The sequence below is a fragment of the Eleutherodactylus coqui genome, chromosome 12, assembly GCF_035609145.1.
Source record: "Eleutherodactylus coqui strain aEleCoq1 chromosome 12, aEleCoq1.hap1, whole genome shotgun sequence".
Lineage (NCBI taxonomy): Eukaryota > Metazoa > Chordata > Amphibia > Anura > Eleutherodactylidae > Eleutherodactylus > Eleutherodactylus coqui.
In genome coordinates this window covers 54,473,850-54,492,162 of record NC_089848.1, presented here as the reverse complement: position 1 = coordinate 54,492,162, position 18,313 = coordinate 54,473,850, and the positions used below count along the sequence as shown (strand labels likewise).

General features: G+C 44.4%; 1 protein-coding gene across 3 annotated transcripts in view; it reads right to left on the bottom strand.

Moving 5' to 3' along the window:
* Positions 1-265: 265 nt before the first annotated feature.
* Positions 266-18,313, bottom strand: part of SGO1 (shugoshin 1) — a 92,518-nt gene continuing 74,470 nt past the window's right edge. For 2 of the 3 annotated variants that reach the window (XM_066585635.1, XM_066585634.1), the window contains exons 2-10: positions 16,728-16,880; positions 16,448-16,641; positions 11,498-11,602; positions 10,519-10,589; positions 7,206-7,327; positions 5,157-5,993; positions 4,306-4,512; positions 2,190-2,385; positions 266-1,273 (exon numbers count right to left, since the gene is read on the bottom strand). In XM_066585635.1, coding sequence (XP_066441732.1) covers positions 1,135-1,273; positions 2,190-2,385; positions 4,306-4,512; positions 5,157-5,993; positions 7,206-7,327; positions 10,519-10,589; positions 11,498-11,602; positions 16,448-16,641; positions 16,728-16,869 — 2,013 coding nt within the window. In that variant the 5' untranslated portion in view covers positions 16,870-16,880 and the 3' untranslated portion in view covers positions 266-1,134. The remainder of the gene's footprint in view (positions 1,274-2,189; positions 2,386-4,305; positions 4,513-5,156; positions 5,994-7,205; positions 7,328-10,518; positions 10,590-11,497; positions 11,603-16,447; positions 16,642-16,727; positions 16,881-18,313) is intronic. The other variant, XM_066585636.1, reaches the window with a different exon arrangement.

Sequence of the window (18,313 nt, the reverse complement as noted above, 5' to 3'; positions counted from 1 at the left end):
ATTCTTTAGGCCCTAAATGAGGGGAGTGGGAGGGGTGGCACATTCTGCAGGGGGGCATCAGTACATGCAGCCTGAGGAGAATCTAACACTCCTCTATGTGTATACATATTTTATTCCTTGGTTCTCTAAAGTAACCTTGACTTCATAAAATTTTCTGTGCGAACACAAACACCTATATCAAATATACAGGGCTTCGCCTGAGCTAATCATCTAGTCCAATATACAGATTATCCAGCATCCTGAGAGAGACTCAAGGCAGGGAAGGTTGCAATGCTTTGTTTTTTTATTTATGTTTTTTGTTAAATAAGTGATGAAAAGCCAAAAATAAAAAAATATTTAATAGATTTAAAAAAGGTGATCTCGTATTAGTCACTATGTTTGCACATACAATCAGTAATGCTATAGTGGCAAATATGACAGCATTTTACAATGACAGCCGTTCACATACGGCTTAAAGCTCTGTTCTCCCAGTTATGGACGTACATGCTGAAGTAATTGCAGCGAGAGCCCCATGGCAGCTTCTCTTCATAGATATGATGAATATATGAGAAGTACTGTTAGGAAGTAGATGTTAAAGGGGTTGCACCAAGATATAAAATGTCTCCCCTTCTCCACAAGACATGAGATAACTATGATTGGCAAGGGTCTGACGAGATTACTGAGAACTTGTACTCACTTTCTGACAATACCATTGAAACAAATGGAGTGCTGGTACACATGTGCGGCTAACGATGCATTACTGAACACTTCAGACCTTTGATCTTGGAATCCGTGTGGGTCCCAGAGGTCAGATCCCAACTAATCAGCAAGTTATACTCTATCCTGTGGTTAGCGGAGAACTTGGGACTGTGGGAAAACCCCTTAACTACTAACGACCGTACATCAGTGTTATTTCTCCAATATACTGATTGTTAACTCAACTGTATAACCTACTTGTGGCCATGTGATCGTCTTCTGTGCTGCGATTTCCTTTCACCGCCAAGACATGTGCAAGTTAAGTCACAGCAGAAACTTGCAGATTCCCCAATCGTGTTGATTGCCAGAAAGCGAGTCACCTTAATTCGTGAGACCTCTGTCCACAGAGTACATACATAGTAACATACAATATGTACATTTAGAATAGTTATTCGCCCATCAGCGACAGCCAACAAACGCTTCATTGTATCTTGCAAGTGATTTCCTGTTAGTCGATTTACGCTTCGGATTATTGCTCTTGTAAATGGGAGAAAGTAAAAACTCCGAGTTTGTAAAAGGATCCCCTCGCCGGAGCTTCCTGCGAGATTTTAAACAAAAAAAAAAAAAAACAACTTAGTATTCATAATTAAAAATGCTCATTTTTAAACTACTTATAGGACAGCCCGCGTGATAATTAGCAGAACGTCCATTAACCTAAAGTGACTTTTGTGCTGAAAATTCCCTGTGAAGTACTGGCTTGCTGTGTACTCTCGGTTGACGGATGTTAAAGGAGTGGGATGAGTCATCACGATCATCAAAAGTGTATAGAAAGCAGAGGAGAGGGGGCAGGGGAAGGAGAAACTCAAACAGATGCAAGTCTGCAAGCCAACAGCAAGTCACATTTTACTGTGTTTAAGGGCTAGCTCACACAGGCATTTGTGGTGTGCCTAAAATATGCATGTACATGGGTATTTGCTGCATGTGCCATTTGGGGATGGCACGGTGGAATTAGTGTCATTTCCATTTGTTAGTTCTGTCCATATCACTATTGGACGGAACTCACACGCAAAACTCGCCCATGTAAACAGGGCTTTACAGACACTTAGAGAGCAGGATCTGCAGTTTGATGAGTACAGTGTACAGAACCCAGCACAGCAGCCAGGCTCCTACCACCAGTCCTCTGAGAACTGAGAATCTGATGTATCCAGTATTTTTCCACATCTGATCCCCTCTGCAGGATTTATAAGTCATAATAGCCATTTTTCTGAGGTTATCTACACTTTTAAGAAGTTAGAATATTTGTGCTTAAAACAAAACATGTAATAATGGTCCCAACAGGGCTTCTAGACAGACATGGGTAACTTGTATGCAGTATTCTTAGTTATGCAACACACCCTTATCCTTTACGGCCCCTGAAATAATATAGTTCATGTTCTAAATCAAAAGAATCAGTCATGAAGAGATAAGCCATGCGTTAGTAAAACGTTGCAGGTAAGTGTAAGCTGTGTGCTCACCTGCTAAGACTTGGCTCTGCATAATTGACCAACTCTGTACATCTCCTCTTTCTCACGGGATCTTCAGATATCTTCCTATCGCTGTCAGAAAATGGGAACGAATGTTTCTTTGATTCAGTGTTCCTGGAGCTCCTGCACAGATTTGTGACATCTGAAAGGCAGATACGGTGAGCTGCAGAACCTCCCTCAAAGTCACCTGAAATATGATGGGCAAAAGGCAGTTGTGAGTCACTCAAACACAATAAATTGTCTTAGGCTTCAAAAAGACAGCTGTATGAGAACCACATGTCAAACCAGAAGCAAGGTAGCTTTCCTTGAAGTGGTTCTGTCATTACGAGAAAAAAAAAAAAAAGCTAGATCAATATCTATACATCTCAATACTCACCTATTCCTCCCCAGGCAGACTCCTTACTGCATCTTCTCCTCCTCCCAGATCTTCTCCTGGCTCCTGCAGTCCCCCTGGGTCACATCACCTTCAGCTGGCCAGATCCTCCTCTTCCAGTGAAGTTATGTACATTCAGGTCAGTGTATCCAGTCACTAGTGATGTAGCATTCACTGCCTAGCAGGAAATGTCGAATCTCGGGACTGCACATGCACGCTGTCTTGCTGCAATAGCTCAACACAGGATTCAGCATTTCCCGCTAGGCAGTGAACGCTACGGCACTAGTGACTGGGTACACTTAACTACAGGAAGGAGACTACCGAGACTGTACTACATAACAGGAAGAGATCCGGCCGGCCGGAGGCAACGTGACCCGGTGGACTGGAGGGGCCAAAATATGATCAGTGGGGGGGAGAAGATGCAGTAAGACGACTGCCTGGGGAGGGATAGGTAAGTATTTTTTTTCTTCTTCTTCTAATGACAGGACCCCTTTAAGATCTCCCCTTTTGGAGCCGAACATGAAGGTTCACATGGATCACTCATATAGCTAAAGACTAAATTCACAAGTCACCGCTTTGCCTATGGAAGAGACAGCAGAAATTCTAGGCCAAGGACTCCTTCACATGGACATATGCACAATTCTCAACGCAACATATGAGGTATGAACATGGTATTTGTGCGCATGTTGGCATATTTTACTGAACTGTTTGCCAAATGCAGATGCACACCCCGATTTAAATGCGCTGTAAAAAAGAACACATCTGGAACTTAAGACTAAAAGCAACTGTGCATTTCCTTGTACATTTGTGCATTCACGCACCCCCCATAGACTTTTAAGGGGAGCTTTGGTGCACAAATGTGCACAGAAGTAGAGCATGCTTTTTTGTTGCACAACAGAAATGCACATGTGGACAAACCCACTGAAAGCAATGGATTCTACGTCCGTAAATTTTACATGCGCAAATACACCCATGTGAAGGAGCCCTAAATGCCCTTTTATACAGGCCAACAAATCAGATTTCCGAGAGAATCAGAACGATTGTCTTTCAGCCTAAAAGCATGCAGCCTGAACAATGAATTAATTCGTCGTTCTGTTGCCACATGCTTAAAAAAAAACCAAACAAAAACCAAAAAAAAAAACAAATTCATGCATCTTACGACACTTATTTGTTCCACCCTCGATAGCTCAGTAAACCTAGAGTACAGTTTATGGTCAGTTACATGAAACCCACTAGGCATCATTTAAAAGAACGCCAATACCCAAAGTAACATACAAGTTAGTATAAGGAGGCTTTCACAAAGGCGACAATTGCGCGAGTTTCTTGCAATGCAACAGCGCTACAAGAATCACGTGTATGCGAAGCCCATGCTTTTGGCTCTGATTGGTTCTCGGGCACCGCAGTTCAGCCAGTGCTAACTAGAGGTGGGGTTTTTCAACCCCCTCCCTGACCAGGAAGCGCTGACTGCGGACAAGTCCTGGGGACCTGCAGAGAAGTGTGGTGGAGCTGACAGTGCCTGTTAGGTAATGTATTGTGTGACTTTTCTTAAAAGTAGCCAGGGCTTATTTTTCCAGCCCCCCAGAAAATCCCAGCAAAAGTGCGCTACAAAATCATGTGACTACATAGCAACACAATCGCGATACGAGAAAACGGAGATATCGCACAGAATACAGATGCAATAGCACGTGTGTGAAAGAGGCCTAATGAAACAATAAACCACAAATAAGACCCTACATATATTCCTGTCCGTAGAGTGAAACGGGTCATCCCGAACAACGCGCTCCTCTACGTTTAGCTCGGAATTTTCTTCTGTCTTTATGCATTTTGGCCTAAAGACGTCTTGTTGGCCCCCTTTAGTGCGCTCGTCTGCGACACTAGACTTGCTTGCAGCCTCCAATGAACTTCTTCCACTTGCTCTATTCTTCTTTCCTCTGGCGACATCTGTAATGATATAACATTGACAATACATTTAATGATCCTACGTTATGCAGCTTAATCCCAATACAAGATGCAAGCTACGCAACTGTTGCAATCTTAGAAAGATGTATTGCACAGATCGGGGTTGCGCCTTTTGAGAAAAAAATTAGTTTTAAAGATTAGGTCCAGCTACAAGTGCCCCCCATCAAATCCCCCACCAGAGGTGTAGAAACAATCGCAGGTTAGACAGTAGGGTGGCGGTTCAGTTGGTTAGGCAGGCAAGGGGTCTTTCATGACAAGCCTCTGGTGTTTAAGCTTGCCCGGGCAACCGAAGCAATCGCTCAGCTGCCAACAAGTTGAAGTGTCTGGCAGCATACGCAGCAGCAATAGACAGAACTACTCAACCATAAATTATGGAGCAATACGAGGGAGATTGGTGCCATCTATCTATTACTTCCCACAGATGGTTTTAAGGACTTTGACCTGTCAGAGACTATACTGTATATGTCGGACTATAAGATGCACACAACCCCGTAAAGTGGCAGCAGTGGTTGGGAGGAACATTCCATAATATATCCATCTCTACCCAATGACCATCTGAACCAAGGAGGTGGATGGAAATTTAAAAATATATACATATTGCTGCCCAAAAAGAAGACGCGACAAACCTGGTTTATCTTGCTCACGGTCCTTGCTTTCAGTCCTCTCGTCATATTGCTGTTGCAGATTTTTGTTTCTTTTGGACCTCGGTCTTAGAGGAAGGGACGGCATACTTTTCTCCACATTCCGATTTTTTGCCTTCGACTTAGCAGGTACATATAAGCTGTCATTTAACGCCTCATTGCCGCTACTACTGTCACTTGCTGTGGATTGGTCGTTGACTGGCTCTTTGTCTTCGGGGTCACTACCAAGCTTGGTTTGCCTAAATGGTGTGAGGTGTACACTTTCTTCACAGGCAAAGTCATAAGTGTCTCCTGAATTTAAAGAGTTGTTCATTTTGTCTTTGGAGACCGTTGGCTTGCTTGCACCCCTCTCTCGGCTCTTTGATCTAGTCCTTGGTTTTGACTTTTCCCAAGGCTTTTTCAGTTGGGCGTGAGTTTGGCCTTCTGTTTTGCCTTTCCTTACTTTTTCCCTTCCGGCACGAGAATCAGTTTTGCCTTTAAGGGGCCGAGATTGCTTCGGTTTGGGCTCAGGGGTTGAACTTGAGATCTGACAACTGTTTGCAAAGGAAATTAAGTCTTCTTTTGATGGACTCTGACCAGGATGCATGTCTACCACTTCATCACAGCGATCAGGAGGGATTAGTTCTTCGAAAACATCACACCTGGAATGCAAGTTCTGGTTTTGCCCCGGCGACTTGACCACAGAAGCTTCCTCTATACAAACATTCAAGTTACTGCCACGGCGTCTTATAGACACGTTTTTAAAAACAGTATTTTCCCGTTCAGCTTCTAATTCAGGTTTCTCAAGAGTAGAGATACGTTGGCTTGAGCTAGATGTCCGTGCTGGCAAAGAAAAATGTATAAAAGTTGTCTTAATGGAAAAAAAAAAACCCCCAAAAAAACCACACAATTATTTAATTAACTAGAAATGCTGATCGGATAGACTGGAAGTTTTTTTTTCCCCTTCTTTTCTTTGCTGTAGTAATAAAAAGAGCCCAAAACAAACCCCAAAACCCCCCTTATTGGAATAGGGAAGGGAGCAGTCTGTGATAAGAATCCCTTAGGACTAGAGAAAATGCTCCTTCCAATACACCATACTTTGCGTTTCACTTCCGCACTACCATCAGGCACTCCTGTCAGCTACTGATGATCACACAGCTATAGTAGAGGAGATCACAGCTCTTCCCCTGACTGTATACTTATGGTCTCTCTTGCTTATTTAAGAAACTATACAATGCAGTGATACATAAACTGTCCCACAGCAGGAAGAATGGTATAACCTTAGCCAATACATCATGGGATAGATGTGAAATAAGGTAATAATTTATATCCATCTATCTCAGCCTCAAGATGGTGCCTCATAAGCATCAGATAAGGGGCTGCATTTCATGGAAGCGGCTGAAATCTGAAATACAGAGACGACCTCCAGAGTGCAACAGGCAAGTCGGTTGGGGACGACAAACTGAGACATGGAAATGTATCATGTATTTTTTTTTTTTTTTTTACTGGCATGGCCCTTTAACCCCCAAGGGATGCCAGAGTGTCAAAGAAAAGCATTTCTGGTGGCCTTTATTTATTGGGCGACGTTGACAGTGTGGGGTAAATAATGAGTTACTTTGATCAGACTTTTACAGACACTGCAATACCAAGTATGTGTTTTTGGCTTAGGATTTAGATTCTTTTATTATAGGTATGGCAAAAAGGAAGATGGGGCGCAATTTAAACTTTTACTATAGCATTACATCATACTGCAATCAGCAGGCAGTCTATCAAGCCACCCCACGGCTCCCTGCGATCTCAATCGCCGGAGGGGGCCGTTCGGGGAATTTAAAAACCACTGACAGCAGCATTTAAAGGGTTGCTAGTGCTGAACAGACGTGCGGCTGATTACTGCTATTGCCCGTGGGTGTCAGCTGTAACAGCAGGCGCCAAGCTGTATGAAGAGCAGCTGCCCCGCGGTCTTTCTTCATACATACCCTGACCCTGCAGGACGTAAATGTACATCCTACAGTGGGGAGGGGTTAAAAAGTAAAAAATAAATAAAAAGTTTCTAACCTTTAGATGAAGGATTTCCTGCAGTCATCTTCTCAGAGGATTCTTGGCGGCGACGTCTGCTAGGAACTGATCCTGCTTCTAACACATGGCCGACATCAGATACTGGCTCACACATCTCTGCCCTGCAATTCATGGAACATAGAAAAAGCAAGCAATTAGAAATCAATACTAATGTAAGGAATAACCTCGTAGGGATGTCTCATCGCATCGCTAGGGAGGGAGATTATAGAGGAAAAGGAAGCAGAGCCGACAGAGCTGCACTTTCCAAGCATCGCTGCCACTTCGCTTTAGCATATAGCTAGGAGTGATGGAACCACCTAGAGTCGCCACCAATCTCTTTAATGAGGCAACTCATTTAAAAATGCAGCTGTCAAAATATACAGCTTCACTGAAGTCTAGAAGAGAAAGTGGGACCCTTCACCTCCCCGGATCTCTTTTTTGCTGACCTCCTGGGTCTTAATGAACATGACTTTGTTAAGGACCAGGTTCTTGTCTTAACCCCCTCGATTAGTGGTTCTCAATCCATAGCACAAGTACCCTCAGGCTGGCTGCATGCCAGTTCCTGCACCAGAATCCGACTGACCCTGCACAGCGGATGGTCGCGGACACTCGCTGTCGGTCATGCATAGTACAGATTTTTAAAGGTTTATTTTTCCTGCGCTGTCGCTAGGTGATGACACGGGTACCCGCAGTCTAACCGCAATGGCAATTGTGGGTTGGACTGCTTTCATTGACTTTGATGAAAGCTGTCGTTCGAGTCCGCAGCAAACTACAGCATGCTGCGATTTTTTCTTCAGCTCTTAGGGAAAAAAAAATAAAAAAATAAAATCGCAGTTTCTTTGGGTGTGAAGGAAAGCGTTTACATAGCATGCTTTGAAAACCATTTGCTGCGGATCCTCCATGCAGACGCGACCTTAGGCAAACGTATTTCTGTAGCGTGCATACAAGACGCAGTGAATAGAATCCATCGATTTCAGCAAGTTAATTTACATCAGCTGTTCGAGCAACATGCTTAATATTCCTGTGCAGGTAAAGAGCGCAAATTGAAATACACCAATTGCCCATTTCAGTGAAAGGGAGTATGGCTGCAGGGTTTTTGTGGGAACACGCAAAAAGTACAGTAAACCATGCACATGCTGCACGCATATTTGTGCACGCACCAGCCTAGGGTTACGTAACACGAGTTCAAAGGATAGGCAGCAGGCATCTAGTTTGTGCGTCCACCATGGTGTTTTTTTTAAATTTATTTATTATATAGCAGGTTTCCAGTGACTTCAAAAATCGTGGAAAACCCCAGATTTGCAAATCTTCACCAAGTCTATAAAAGGTGTACGTGATGCTTTGAGGCTGCTGTGGATTTGTCCATGGTATTCGCACTTGCTGCAGTGCAAAAGGCGAAATCCACGTTTTGTTTTCGCTTGCACAACAGCAAGTATACCGAGGATCTGCAAATCTGCAGCACATCCCGCTTTGTGTGGATTTATTTTCTAGGAGGATGGAGAAAAAAAACAAAAACGTAAACCTCTACATTCAATGAAAATGTACATAAAAAAACACGATACAAAATACTGAAAAACTGTAACATGACCTGTGCAAACCTAGTCTAAGAGATCCAGTCAATGGTCCATTTTTGGTTTCTCTCATCATTTGAGAGATTTTTTTTATTTTTACCATTGACAGATGGCTGAGGTTTCTTTTCTGCGGGACGAGTTGTATTTTTCAATGGCACTAATTTAATTTACCATTTCATGTACTGAAAAGCTTTCCAAGATTTGAGTGGAAAAAAAAACAAAAAAAAAACCCTCAATGGAGTCTTGCTTTACGGTGCACACACCACGGCACATGACGTGCGTCAGTACAATTACAAGAATATCGAATTGATATAGTTTTGTTTTACCACTTTTAAAATAAATAAACTCTTTAGGAGACAAAAAAAAAAAATTGTCACCTGTAACTTCTTTTTCCGTTAATATAGCCATTGCTGGGACGTCTTGTAATTTCTATTGCGATAGAATCCTCTATTTGGAGTTCATATGGGAATTCTTTAATTGTGCAACCCCCCCCCTCTGATGCTCAGTGCTGAATAAATAGCATGGAACTTTGATAGTATGGACTTTGGTCTTTTTAATTAGGATTATGGGGAACGTTTTATTTTTTGAAACTTTGTACAAAATTCTTCTTCATAAGGTACTTGAACTGGTGACCATTTGATCGCTCACACAGTATAATGCAATACCATAGTCTTGCATTATACCACATTCTGACAGGCAGTCTATCAAGAAGTGTCACAGGCAATCAGCCATGGCAGTTGTCAGGTGTCATTTGTATATATTTTCATAAGAATACAGATATTACTATGTTTCATCAGCCTATGCAAACATACATATTAGCCCTCACCCTTCTACCCTATCATTCAAGCAGCAATGGATAATGCCCTAGTAGACGAGTGGCATCTGGGGTGACTTAGGTCACTAAATTGATGGCATGGGCGCAGGCATGGCTTACTATGCAGTCTGTGTCCCTCTATGACATGAAGCAAGTTAATACAGAGTATGTGGAAAAATTCTTAAGAGGTGTCCGTCTTACGTGACAACCACTGTCTGTCCTCTGTGCCTTGAGGATATGTCTGTCTTAATACTGTGATGTTTGCTATAAAGTAAGGCCAGTGCTGTTGGTTATTAGCCGTTTCAGGTTTTCTACCTAAAGTCTGATGATTAAGTATTGTCCATTTTAAAGTGCTAGGTATGAGCCCTCACTGAGAGAGACAGGATTTTAGGTGGAAAATCTGATGAATAAGTCGTCTCTTTCAGAGAAAGGATGGTTAGGTGATGATAGTCTTAAGACCGTGCAAGAGTATCCCTGTGTCACCAGTGGGAGAAAGAGGAAAGGAGTATAGATGAGGGGAAGGGAAGAAAAAACAAAACCAAAACAGATAGTACTGCTGCACCGATGCCTCAGCCTTCCTAGGCAGAAGAGTGTGACTGACCTTGTAATGTACGAGTCTTGGGGAGCTTGCGTGGATTGACTTGATATGAATCAATGTTGAATAGCGGATTGTGATGAAGACAACCAGTTTGGGGAGAGATTCAAGGCCACTGTCAGAATTGACAGTGGTGTTTATAGGGTTAACGGCAGCGATCAGCGTTAACGCTAATTGCGGCTGTTGTGGGACAGATGTCAGCTGTCAAGTCAGCCAGTTCCCACTGTGTATGGAGCGGCTTCTGATCCCGCTTTGTACAAACCATGTGCACCCAGGATGTAACTATGCCCTGGGGTGTGAAGGGGTTAAACAAAGAAAATACATGAAACTCACAAAGCTTCTGGAGGCTCAAAAGCAGGAGTGGAGCGTTTCATCTCCGTGGATGAAGAGGTCCTTGTCAGATTCTAAAATTAAGAACAAATCTGTTAGTTTTAGAAGGTTTTAACTTCAGTTTCAGGAGTACAAGTTATTTTGTCTTACACAACCGATCCTCGCACCGGCGGAATTAGGCCGATTTCACACGGGTGATTTCACACAGCTGTACAGCTGCGATTTGTGATGCTTTGTAGCCCATATATTCCTATGGAGCCTTACTTTGTTGCCTCGCGTGAAAACGTGGTTTTTGTACGACGCAATTTACAGTAGGAAACCCTACTGTTCCCCCTAAAATAAGCCACAGCTGCATTAACACAAAAAACAATACCTTACCCAACAGACGCTGTTGGCTCTGCCGCACTTCTACAGCAGCTCCGGCACACTTGTCTAAGTCTCCAGCCAGGGCTTCCTGGTCAGGGAGTTCATAAATGCAGCCTCCAGGAAGCGGCACTTGAGAACCAATCTCAATGAACCAAACACAGCCATCGCATTGAATGGCTGATTGGTTCTCGAGTGCTGCGGCTCAGCTAAACAGCTGTTTAATTCGATGGCCGTGTTTGGTTCATCAAGATTGGCTGAGCCGCGGCACTTTCCAAGCATCGCTGCCACCGCTTCCTGGAGGCGGGATTTATGAACTCCCTGACCAGGAAGCACTGGTTGAAGACAAGTGTGCCGGAGGAGAAGTGCAGCAGAGGGGACAGTGCCTATTAGGTGATTTTTGTAATGCAGCCAGGGTTTATTTTCAGGGTAGTGCTTATTTTTAAGCCCCCTGAAATTCCCGTCAAAAGAGCGTTACAAAGTTGCATGACTTTGTAGCGCCACAAAACCACGACATTACGGCGAGAAAGCGCAGCGATATTGCACAGAAGACAGCTGTGATATCGCTGCAATATCGTTGTCACCCGCAGCAAAGAGGCCTAATACTAATAATACTCACTCCGTTGCTGGAACACAAGTCATGAGCAGGACCAAGTAAGTTGGCCGTCTCCAGCAGATTCTGAGTGACTTTGGAAATGATCTCCCTCAAAGATGCCAGTTTCTCCTTGGGAAGAGAGTAGAAAGAAAATAAATTGTACAACATTAAGACATAAATCCCTGTGCGGCTAGTCAATCCCATCACTCAGGAAACACTTTACCTACAGACATTTAGAACTAGTGACTTCACACTTCCAGAGTTCTACATCTGGCAGATTTGTTGCAAAGACTTCTAGGACTGAAGTCCGTTCCCCACCAGTGAATTGGGTTGTTGCAGCATGTACAGCGGTCTCTGCAAGCCCCACTCAGATAAACGGGGCACTACAAGTCTGCTAGGCGTGAATAGACCAAGTCTAATCAAAAGTCAAACTTTTAAATCTGTGCCCAAAGTAATTTATTTAAAGGGTATCAGGCATCGGAATGTTGGACCACAAGCCACCATTGCTACCAATCCCACCCCAGACATATGCTTGTATGAAACAGAAGAACGCCTGTCATTGCAAAACTTATTTATATTGTAGCGCTGCGGAGGACATGCCCGAGCCCTGATGTTATCTCCTTATGCACCCCATCTCTTACTGCATAGTCACCTCCCCCTGACACAAGTCACTGTGAAATCCGGCACTAGCACTGTGTGGCTGACACCCTGCCATCATTGGAAATGGTTCTGTGCATTGAAATAGAGGATGGATGAAGTTACTGATGGATCCCCCTGGAGCGAGCAGTGCCTGTGGCCCACCGTGCACAATACACTGCCAAAAACAGCTTCCGGCACATGGCCACTGAAGTTGGGAAGCAGACACCTCTACTTCAGTGTATGTCGATTTCCGATGTGGGCAGAGGGCTTCACAGTGCAAGCGTGGTATTTCACCCAGCAATGTACAGTCCCACAGCGATATTGTCGTCATCTGTGTGAAAGAGACCTTAAAAGTGACTTTCCAGATCGCCATGACCACGTTCTCCCCTAGCAGTCTAAGGAAGAGGGAACGCATGGCAATCTAAAAAAAAAATGTCAATTTTCAGACCGTGCATGGACTTAACCCCTTAGTGACGAAGCCTGTTTGCGTCTTAGTGACTGAGCCAAATTTTGGAAATCTGACGTGTCGTTCAACATAGCATAACTCCATAAAGGTTTTGCAGATCCCAGTGATTCTGACATTGTTTTTTCGCCACATGTTGTACTTCATTTAGGTAGTAAAAATAGAGCAATATAATTTGTGTATATTTATTAAAAGTACCGATATTTGAAAAAAAATGTCATTTTTTCACATTTTCAACTGTAATATTTTAAATATGTCCAAACATACTATACAAATTTTTGATAGGATATATATTTCTATCAGTTTACTTTATTCTGAATGCACATTTGAAAAAAAAACAAACATGTTTTTTTAAACCATTTAGGAGACGTACAAATTTAACATTACTTTTCAGCATTTTGAGGAACACTTTGTTTTCCTGCACCAAGCCAAAATTGTAAAGGCTCATGAGTGTCATAATAATAGATACCCCCCTAAGTGACCCCATTTTAAAAACTACACCCCTTAATGTATTCACTGAGGGGTGTCATGAGTATTTTTTTTTTTTTAGGAATTAATTCAATTTAGAGGAGAAAAAAAAAATTACATATTTTTGCAAATATGTCATTTTAAAGACATTTTTCCCTATAGTGCACATGAAAATGAGGATTGACACACCAAAATGCATACCCCCGTTTCTCCCGTGTTCAGAAATATAACCATTGTGGCCCTAATCCTATGTCTGGATGCACAACGGGGCCTAAAATAAGAGTAGTCGGTGTCTTTCAGAACATAAATTTAGCTTGAAGGCCTTTTATGCCCCTTAGCACCTTTGTAGAGCTCTTGAGCGGCCAAAACCAAAGAGAACCCCCACAAGTGACCCCATTTTGAAAACTAGACCCCTTAACGAGTTTATCATCTAGGGGTGTACTGCCCATTTTGACCCCACAGTTTTTGAATGAATTCAAGCAAAGCAAAAGGAAAAAGTTGTGATTTTCGTTTTTTTTTGGCAATTATGTCATTTTAAAAACAGTTTTTGTACAGCACACACATGAATGAAGACTTGCACCCCAAAATGGATACCCCTGTTTTTCCCCCATGTTCAGAGACATAACCATTGTGGCCCTAATCTTTTGTCTGGATGCACAACGGGGCCCAAAATGAAAGGAGTAGTCGGTGGTTTTCAGAACAGAAATTTTGCTTGAAGGTGATTTAGGCCCCATTGCCCACTTGTGGAGCCCTTGAGCGGCCAAAACGACAGAGAACCCCCACAAATGATCCCATATTGAAAACTAGACCCCTTAATGAATTCATCTAGGGGTGTACTGCGTATTTTGACCCCACAATATTTGAATGAATCTAAGCAAAGCAGAACGAAAAAAATTACGATTTTCATTTTTTCGTCAATTTAAAAACAGTTTTTTTTGTACAGTGTACAAAGGAATGAAGACGTTCACCCCAAAATGGATCCCCCCGTTTGTCCCGTGTTCAAAAACATTCCCGTTGTGGCCCTAATCTACTTATAGGAAACATGGCAAGGCCTGTAATGGAGGGAACACCCGTTGGATTGCAGGGCACAACTGAATAAATCCCAGGCCCCATTGCCCACTTGTACGGAATAAAAATTGACACCTTAAAAAAATCCCCCCCCTCCACGCCCTTTTCGGCGTTCCCCAAATCTTAGATAAAAGTAATAATGTGAACTGTGTAGCATTTCTGAAGACGGGTAATTACGGAGGCTGGTTGGGATGGGCACATGGGGCAATAAAACCGGGTATCCCCCCCTTCTCTCATGCTTTTTGGGGGTATTTCGTGACCTCAGTGGCGGGTATGGTGGTGTAAAAAGTGGTGCTCTGTGAGTCTCCGTAAGCTTGATGAGGTGCGGCGGTCTCACACATAAGACTGAGCGTCTCCTGGAACTGCAGGAAGGCGAGCGTTAAATTACGTATTACAGGTAGCGGTCTGAATAACGCCGGGCTCAGGCAGCCGTAGGTGGAATCTGCTTGCGGAGGCCCGCAGCGGATCCCATCTGTGAGCCCGGCTGTGACCCTGTGTACGGCCGCGTAATGTACTGCGCATAACTGCCTACTCACACAGGCGGTCATTCGCAGTACATTTTGTTTGTATTTCCCGCACCGTCGTATGGGCTGTGGGTATATCCACGACCACAGAGCACAATGGGCTCTATTTTGCGGATATCCGCAGTAAAATAGAACCTGCTGCGTTCTCTTTTCTGCGAGTGGATTACGTAATTCCGACCCACTAATGTGAGCGGAATTGTGTAATCCAATGCGATTGATCTGCGTATTACCGCGGATGAGACGCATGCAGAATCCGTAATTCCTATCATGTGAGACCGGCCAAAGGTAGATCGCTACCTTTTTATCAAGTGACCGGCAACCGCTCAACAAGGTCACTGCTTCAGGTTCTTGGCGACTATTGGTCGCTGGGAGCAAGTAGATTTTAAATTTCCTGGGCTCCACGACTCCTGCGCATGTGTCCGGTGTTTTGCCGGAGGTCGCATGTGCAGAATCCGGGAAAGTTCACGGAGGAAGATCGCATCGGGGTGCAAATATGGAGGCCTCCGGTAAAAAGTTTCATCTCATCTCACCAATCGCATCGGTGAGGGGAGATGAAGCTTCACTTTTTTTACTTTTACATGATCGCCATTATCCATTGGATAACGGTGAACACGTGATCAGGAACCGATCACCGCGGCCCCCCTGTGAAATCTCCAGGCACTTGGCTAAGTTTTGTAGCCAGGAGATTTTAAATTACCCTGGCAATCCACGGCTTTGGCGCATGCGCCTGCCACTTTGGCGACGGACGCGTGCGCAGAAGCTGGGGGTAAGGTCTGCGGATAAATCTGGGGGCCTTAGATACGTCATTTCATCCTCCCTCACGGATATGATCCATGGGGGGGGGAGAGGAAACGTAAGCTTTAATTTTTTTTTTACTTGAAAAGATCACTGTTATCCATAGGATAACAGTGATCATGTCCTCAGTGACATCCCTCTGCTCCTGGCTACACATGGCAGCCAGGAGCAGAGATTTTAAATTGCCCGGGGCTCGAGCCCCTCTGTGCACGCGCCCGATGATTGATATCGGGCGCGCATGCGCAGAGGGGGACTTCGGGTCCCGGAAAACCAGGACATGCCGGAGGACCCGAGGTATTTTCACCTCCCCTCATGGATCGGATCCATGAGGGGAGGTGAAACTTGTACTTTTTTTAAAAAAACTTTTGTGATCGCCGCTATCCACTGGAGCCGGAAGCCAGGAGATTTTGAATTTGCCGGGGCCCCCGCCCTTCTGCGCATGCGCGTGATGTCATACGTCTGACACGCATGTGCAGAAGAGCGGTGCCGGGTCCTGGAAGACCCATTTACCGAGGGACGTCTCCGACAAGCCGGGTAAGCAATTTCAGCTGCCCTGATGGATCGAATCCATCAGGGCAGCTGAATATCTAATTTTTCTCACTTTTTTTTATTTACTTTATTGTGATTGGCGCTATCCATTGGATAGTGCCGATCGCAATGCCGGGGGGACTGCCTGCAGCCCAGGATGACAGCTTTATGCTGTCGGCTACATTCGGGCACCAACAGCATGGAGCTGTCACGTCCTCAGCCAAGTGGGCATTAATCCTAAAAGGACGCATGTTTCTACGTCCTCTAGGATTAAAGCCCACTTAGTGAGGACGTAGAATCCTGATGGGGCCGTCACTAAGGGGTTAAAGCAGGAGCTTAAAAACAAAACCACACAACATTCCCCGGCTCCCTGTCACATCCCCATAATCTAGCTTATAGTGCTGTTGAGTGGCAACAGGTTCTCCTTTATATTCAGCAGAGGGGCACATACGCCTATACAACGATACTGCAGACCATAATATAACTCACAGTTGACGAATTGTCGCCTTGAGTATTCAGCTTCCGCCGTAACACGAAGATCTCAAACATCAGCCTCTGAAGCTCTCGCTTTAGATGAAGGCCGAGGTCCTGAGCCTGCCGGCTCTTATACTTTTCAGCTTCTAGAGCCAGAGCCAGAGCCTTGTTGTTGGCTTGTAAGCTCTTTACTGTTGTGGTGCTGTTGTCTAAGGGGACAAGAGAAAGTCATGTAAGATTAATGTCCACAATGTGTGTCCCCGCCCCCACCCCACCCGGAAGGTAAAGCTCTTACTGATGATCTTGACTTTGGACGATAAAGCCTTACTGACTGTGGCCGCCTTTGCCAGCTTCTTGGTCCTCTTCTCTTTCATCCGCTCCTTTATGTCTTCCAGGCTGTCCTGAAAGCTCTTCTTCACACATCTCTCTTTAGCCATCTTCACAGAGGCTACAACATCAGAACAGAAGATGCATCAAGTAAAAGATCACCAGGAGAAACCCGACAATCAAGATACAGCGTGCGACTGACACAAGCCATTGCCTCTCTGCAGAAGGGCCAACACGTCGGAAGTTATTGTTGACGACAGGTGTGTTACATTAAGGTAGTCGTTCTCTGTACGCCTTTTCCTTTATTTGTCCTCTTATTCAAAAAGGGCTTTCCAATTAATTGTGATTAAAGAGAAATTCTCCCTCCCTATAAGTCGAACGGCCATGTAATCGCTGCAGCAGCGGCACTCAGGTGAATACACCATCAGAACCAAAGGAAAGAAAAAAGTTAGAGTTTACAGCAGATTTTACATTTCAAAAGGGAATTTCACCCTCTATTCCTCCCGACTCCCCCATATACCTGTATTCTACACCAACCTGTGTTTAACAGGTTGTCAGATCTTTTTCTATAAATCACAGCTCCCCCTACCATAAAACAAGAAATAGGCATATACTCACCTCTCCCTGCAGTCTCGCGACACTGCTCCGGGTCGCCCCTGTGACATCACTTTTACAGACTAGCCCAGCCAGTTTATGGGTTGTTACAGACAGTTGCAGCCAATTACAGAATGACTGTGTGCGGAGCTCTGTCATTGGCTGCTGCAGCAGCCTGTTGTATCCCGTAAGCAGATAGGACTGCAGTCTGTAACCAAAGACCAGCAGCCCGGGACACAGAAGAGAGCGGGAAAAGATAAGTATATGCCCATTTGTTGCTTTATGGCAGGGGAGCTGTGATTTACGAAAAAAAAAAAAAAAAAAAAAAGAATTCCAGACAACCCCTTCAACAGGGGGAAGGGAATTGAAAGACTGACAGCAGTTTCTTTGCTAGATCAGCAGTTATGCATTATGACTACTGGACCAGTTAACCCCTTCCCGCTGCAGGGCGTAAGTTTACGTCCTGGCAGCCTGGTACTTCCCGCAACAGGACGTAAACTTACGTCCTGGAGATAGCGCGGAATCACATATGATGTCAGTGATCAGTCACAGCCGGTGTCCCGCTGCAACAGCGGGGGGGCATCAGAGATGCGCGTCCCGCTGTTAACCCTTCCCTGCCGCGATCTAAGTAGATTGCGGCAGGGAAAGAGTTCACAGAGGGATCGCGCTCCCTCTGTGTCTCCGGCCGAAACTCGCGATGTCATCGCGAGAGCCCGGCCTGTCACCATGGCAACAGGACGCCAGACACTGGCGTCCTGTATTGCCTATGCCTGAGATCGCTGTATAAGCGATAAGGCATGGCAGAGCAGTAGCTCTGCCATGCCTTATGACAGCGATCATCAGGGCAGTGGTTCAAGTCCCTCAGAGGGACACAGTGTAAAAAAAAACAAAGATTAAAAAAATGAATTAAAAAAAATGTTAAAGAGTAAAAAAAACATTTTTTTATGCTTTTTCTCAGAA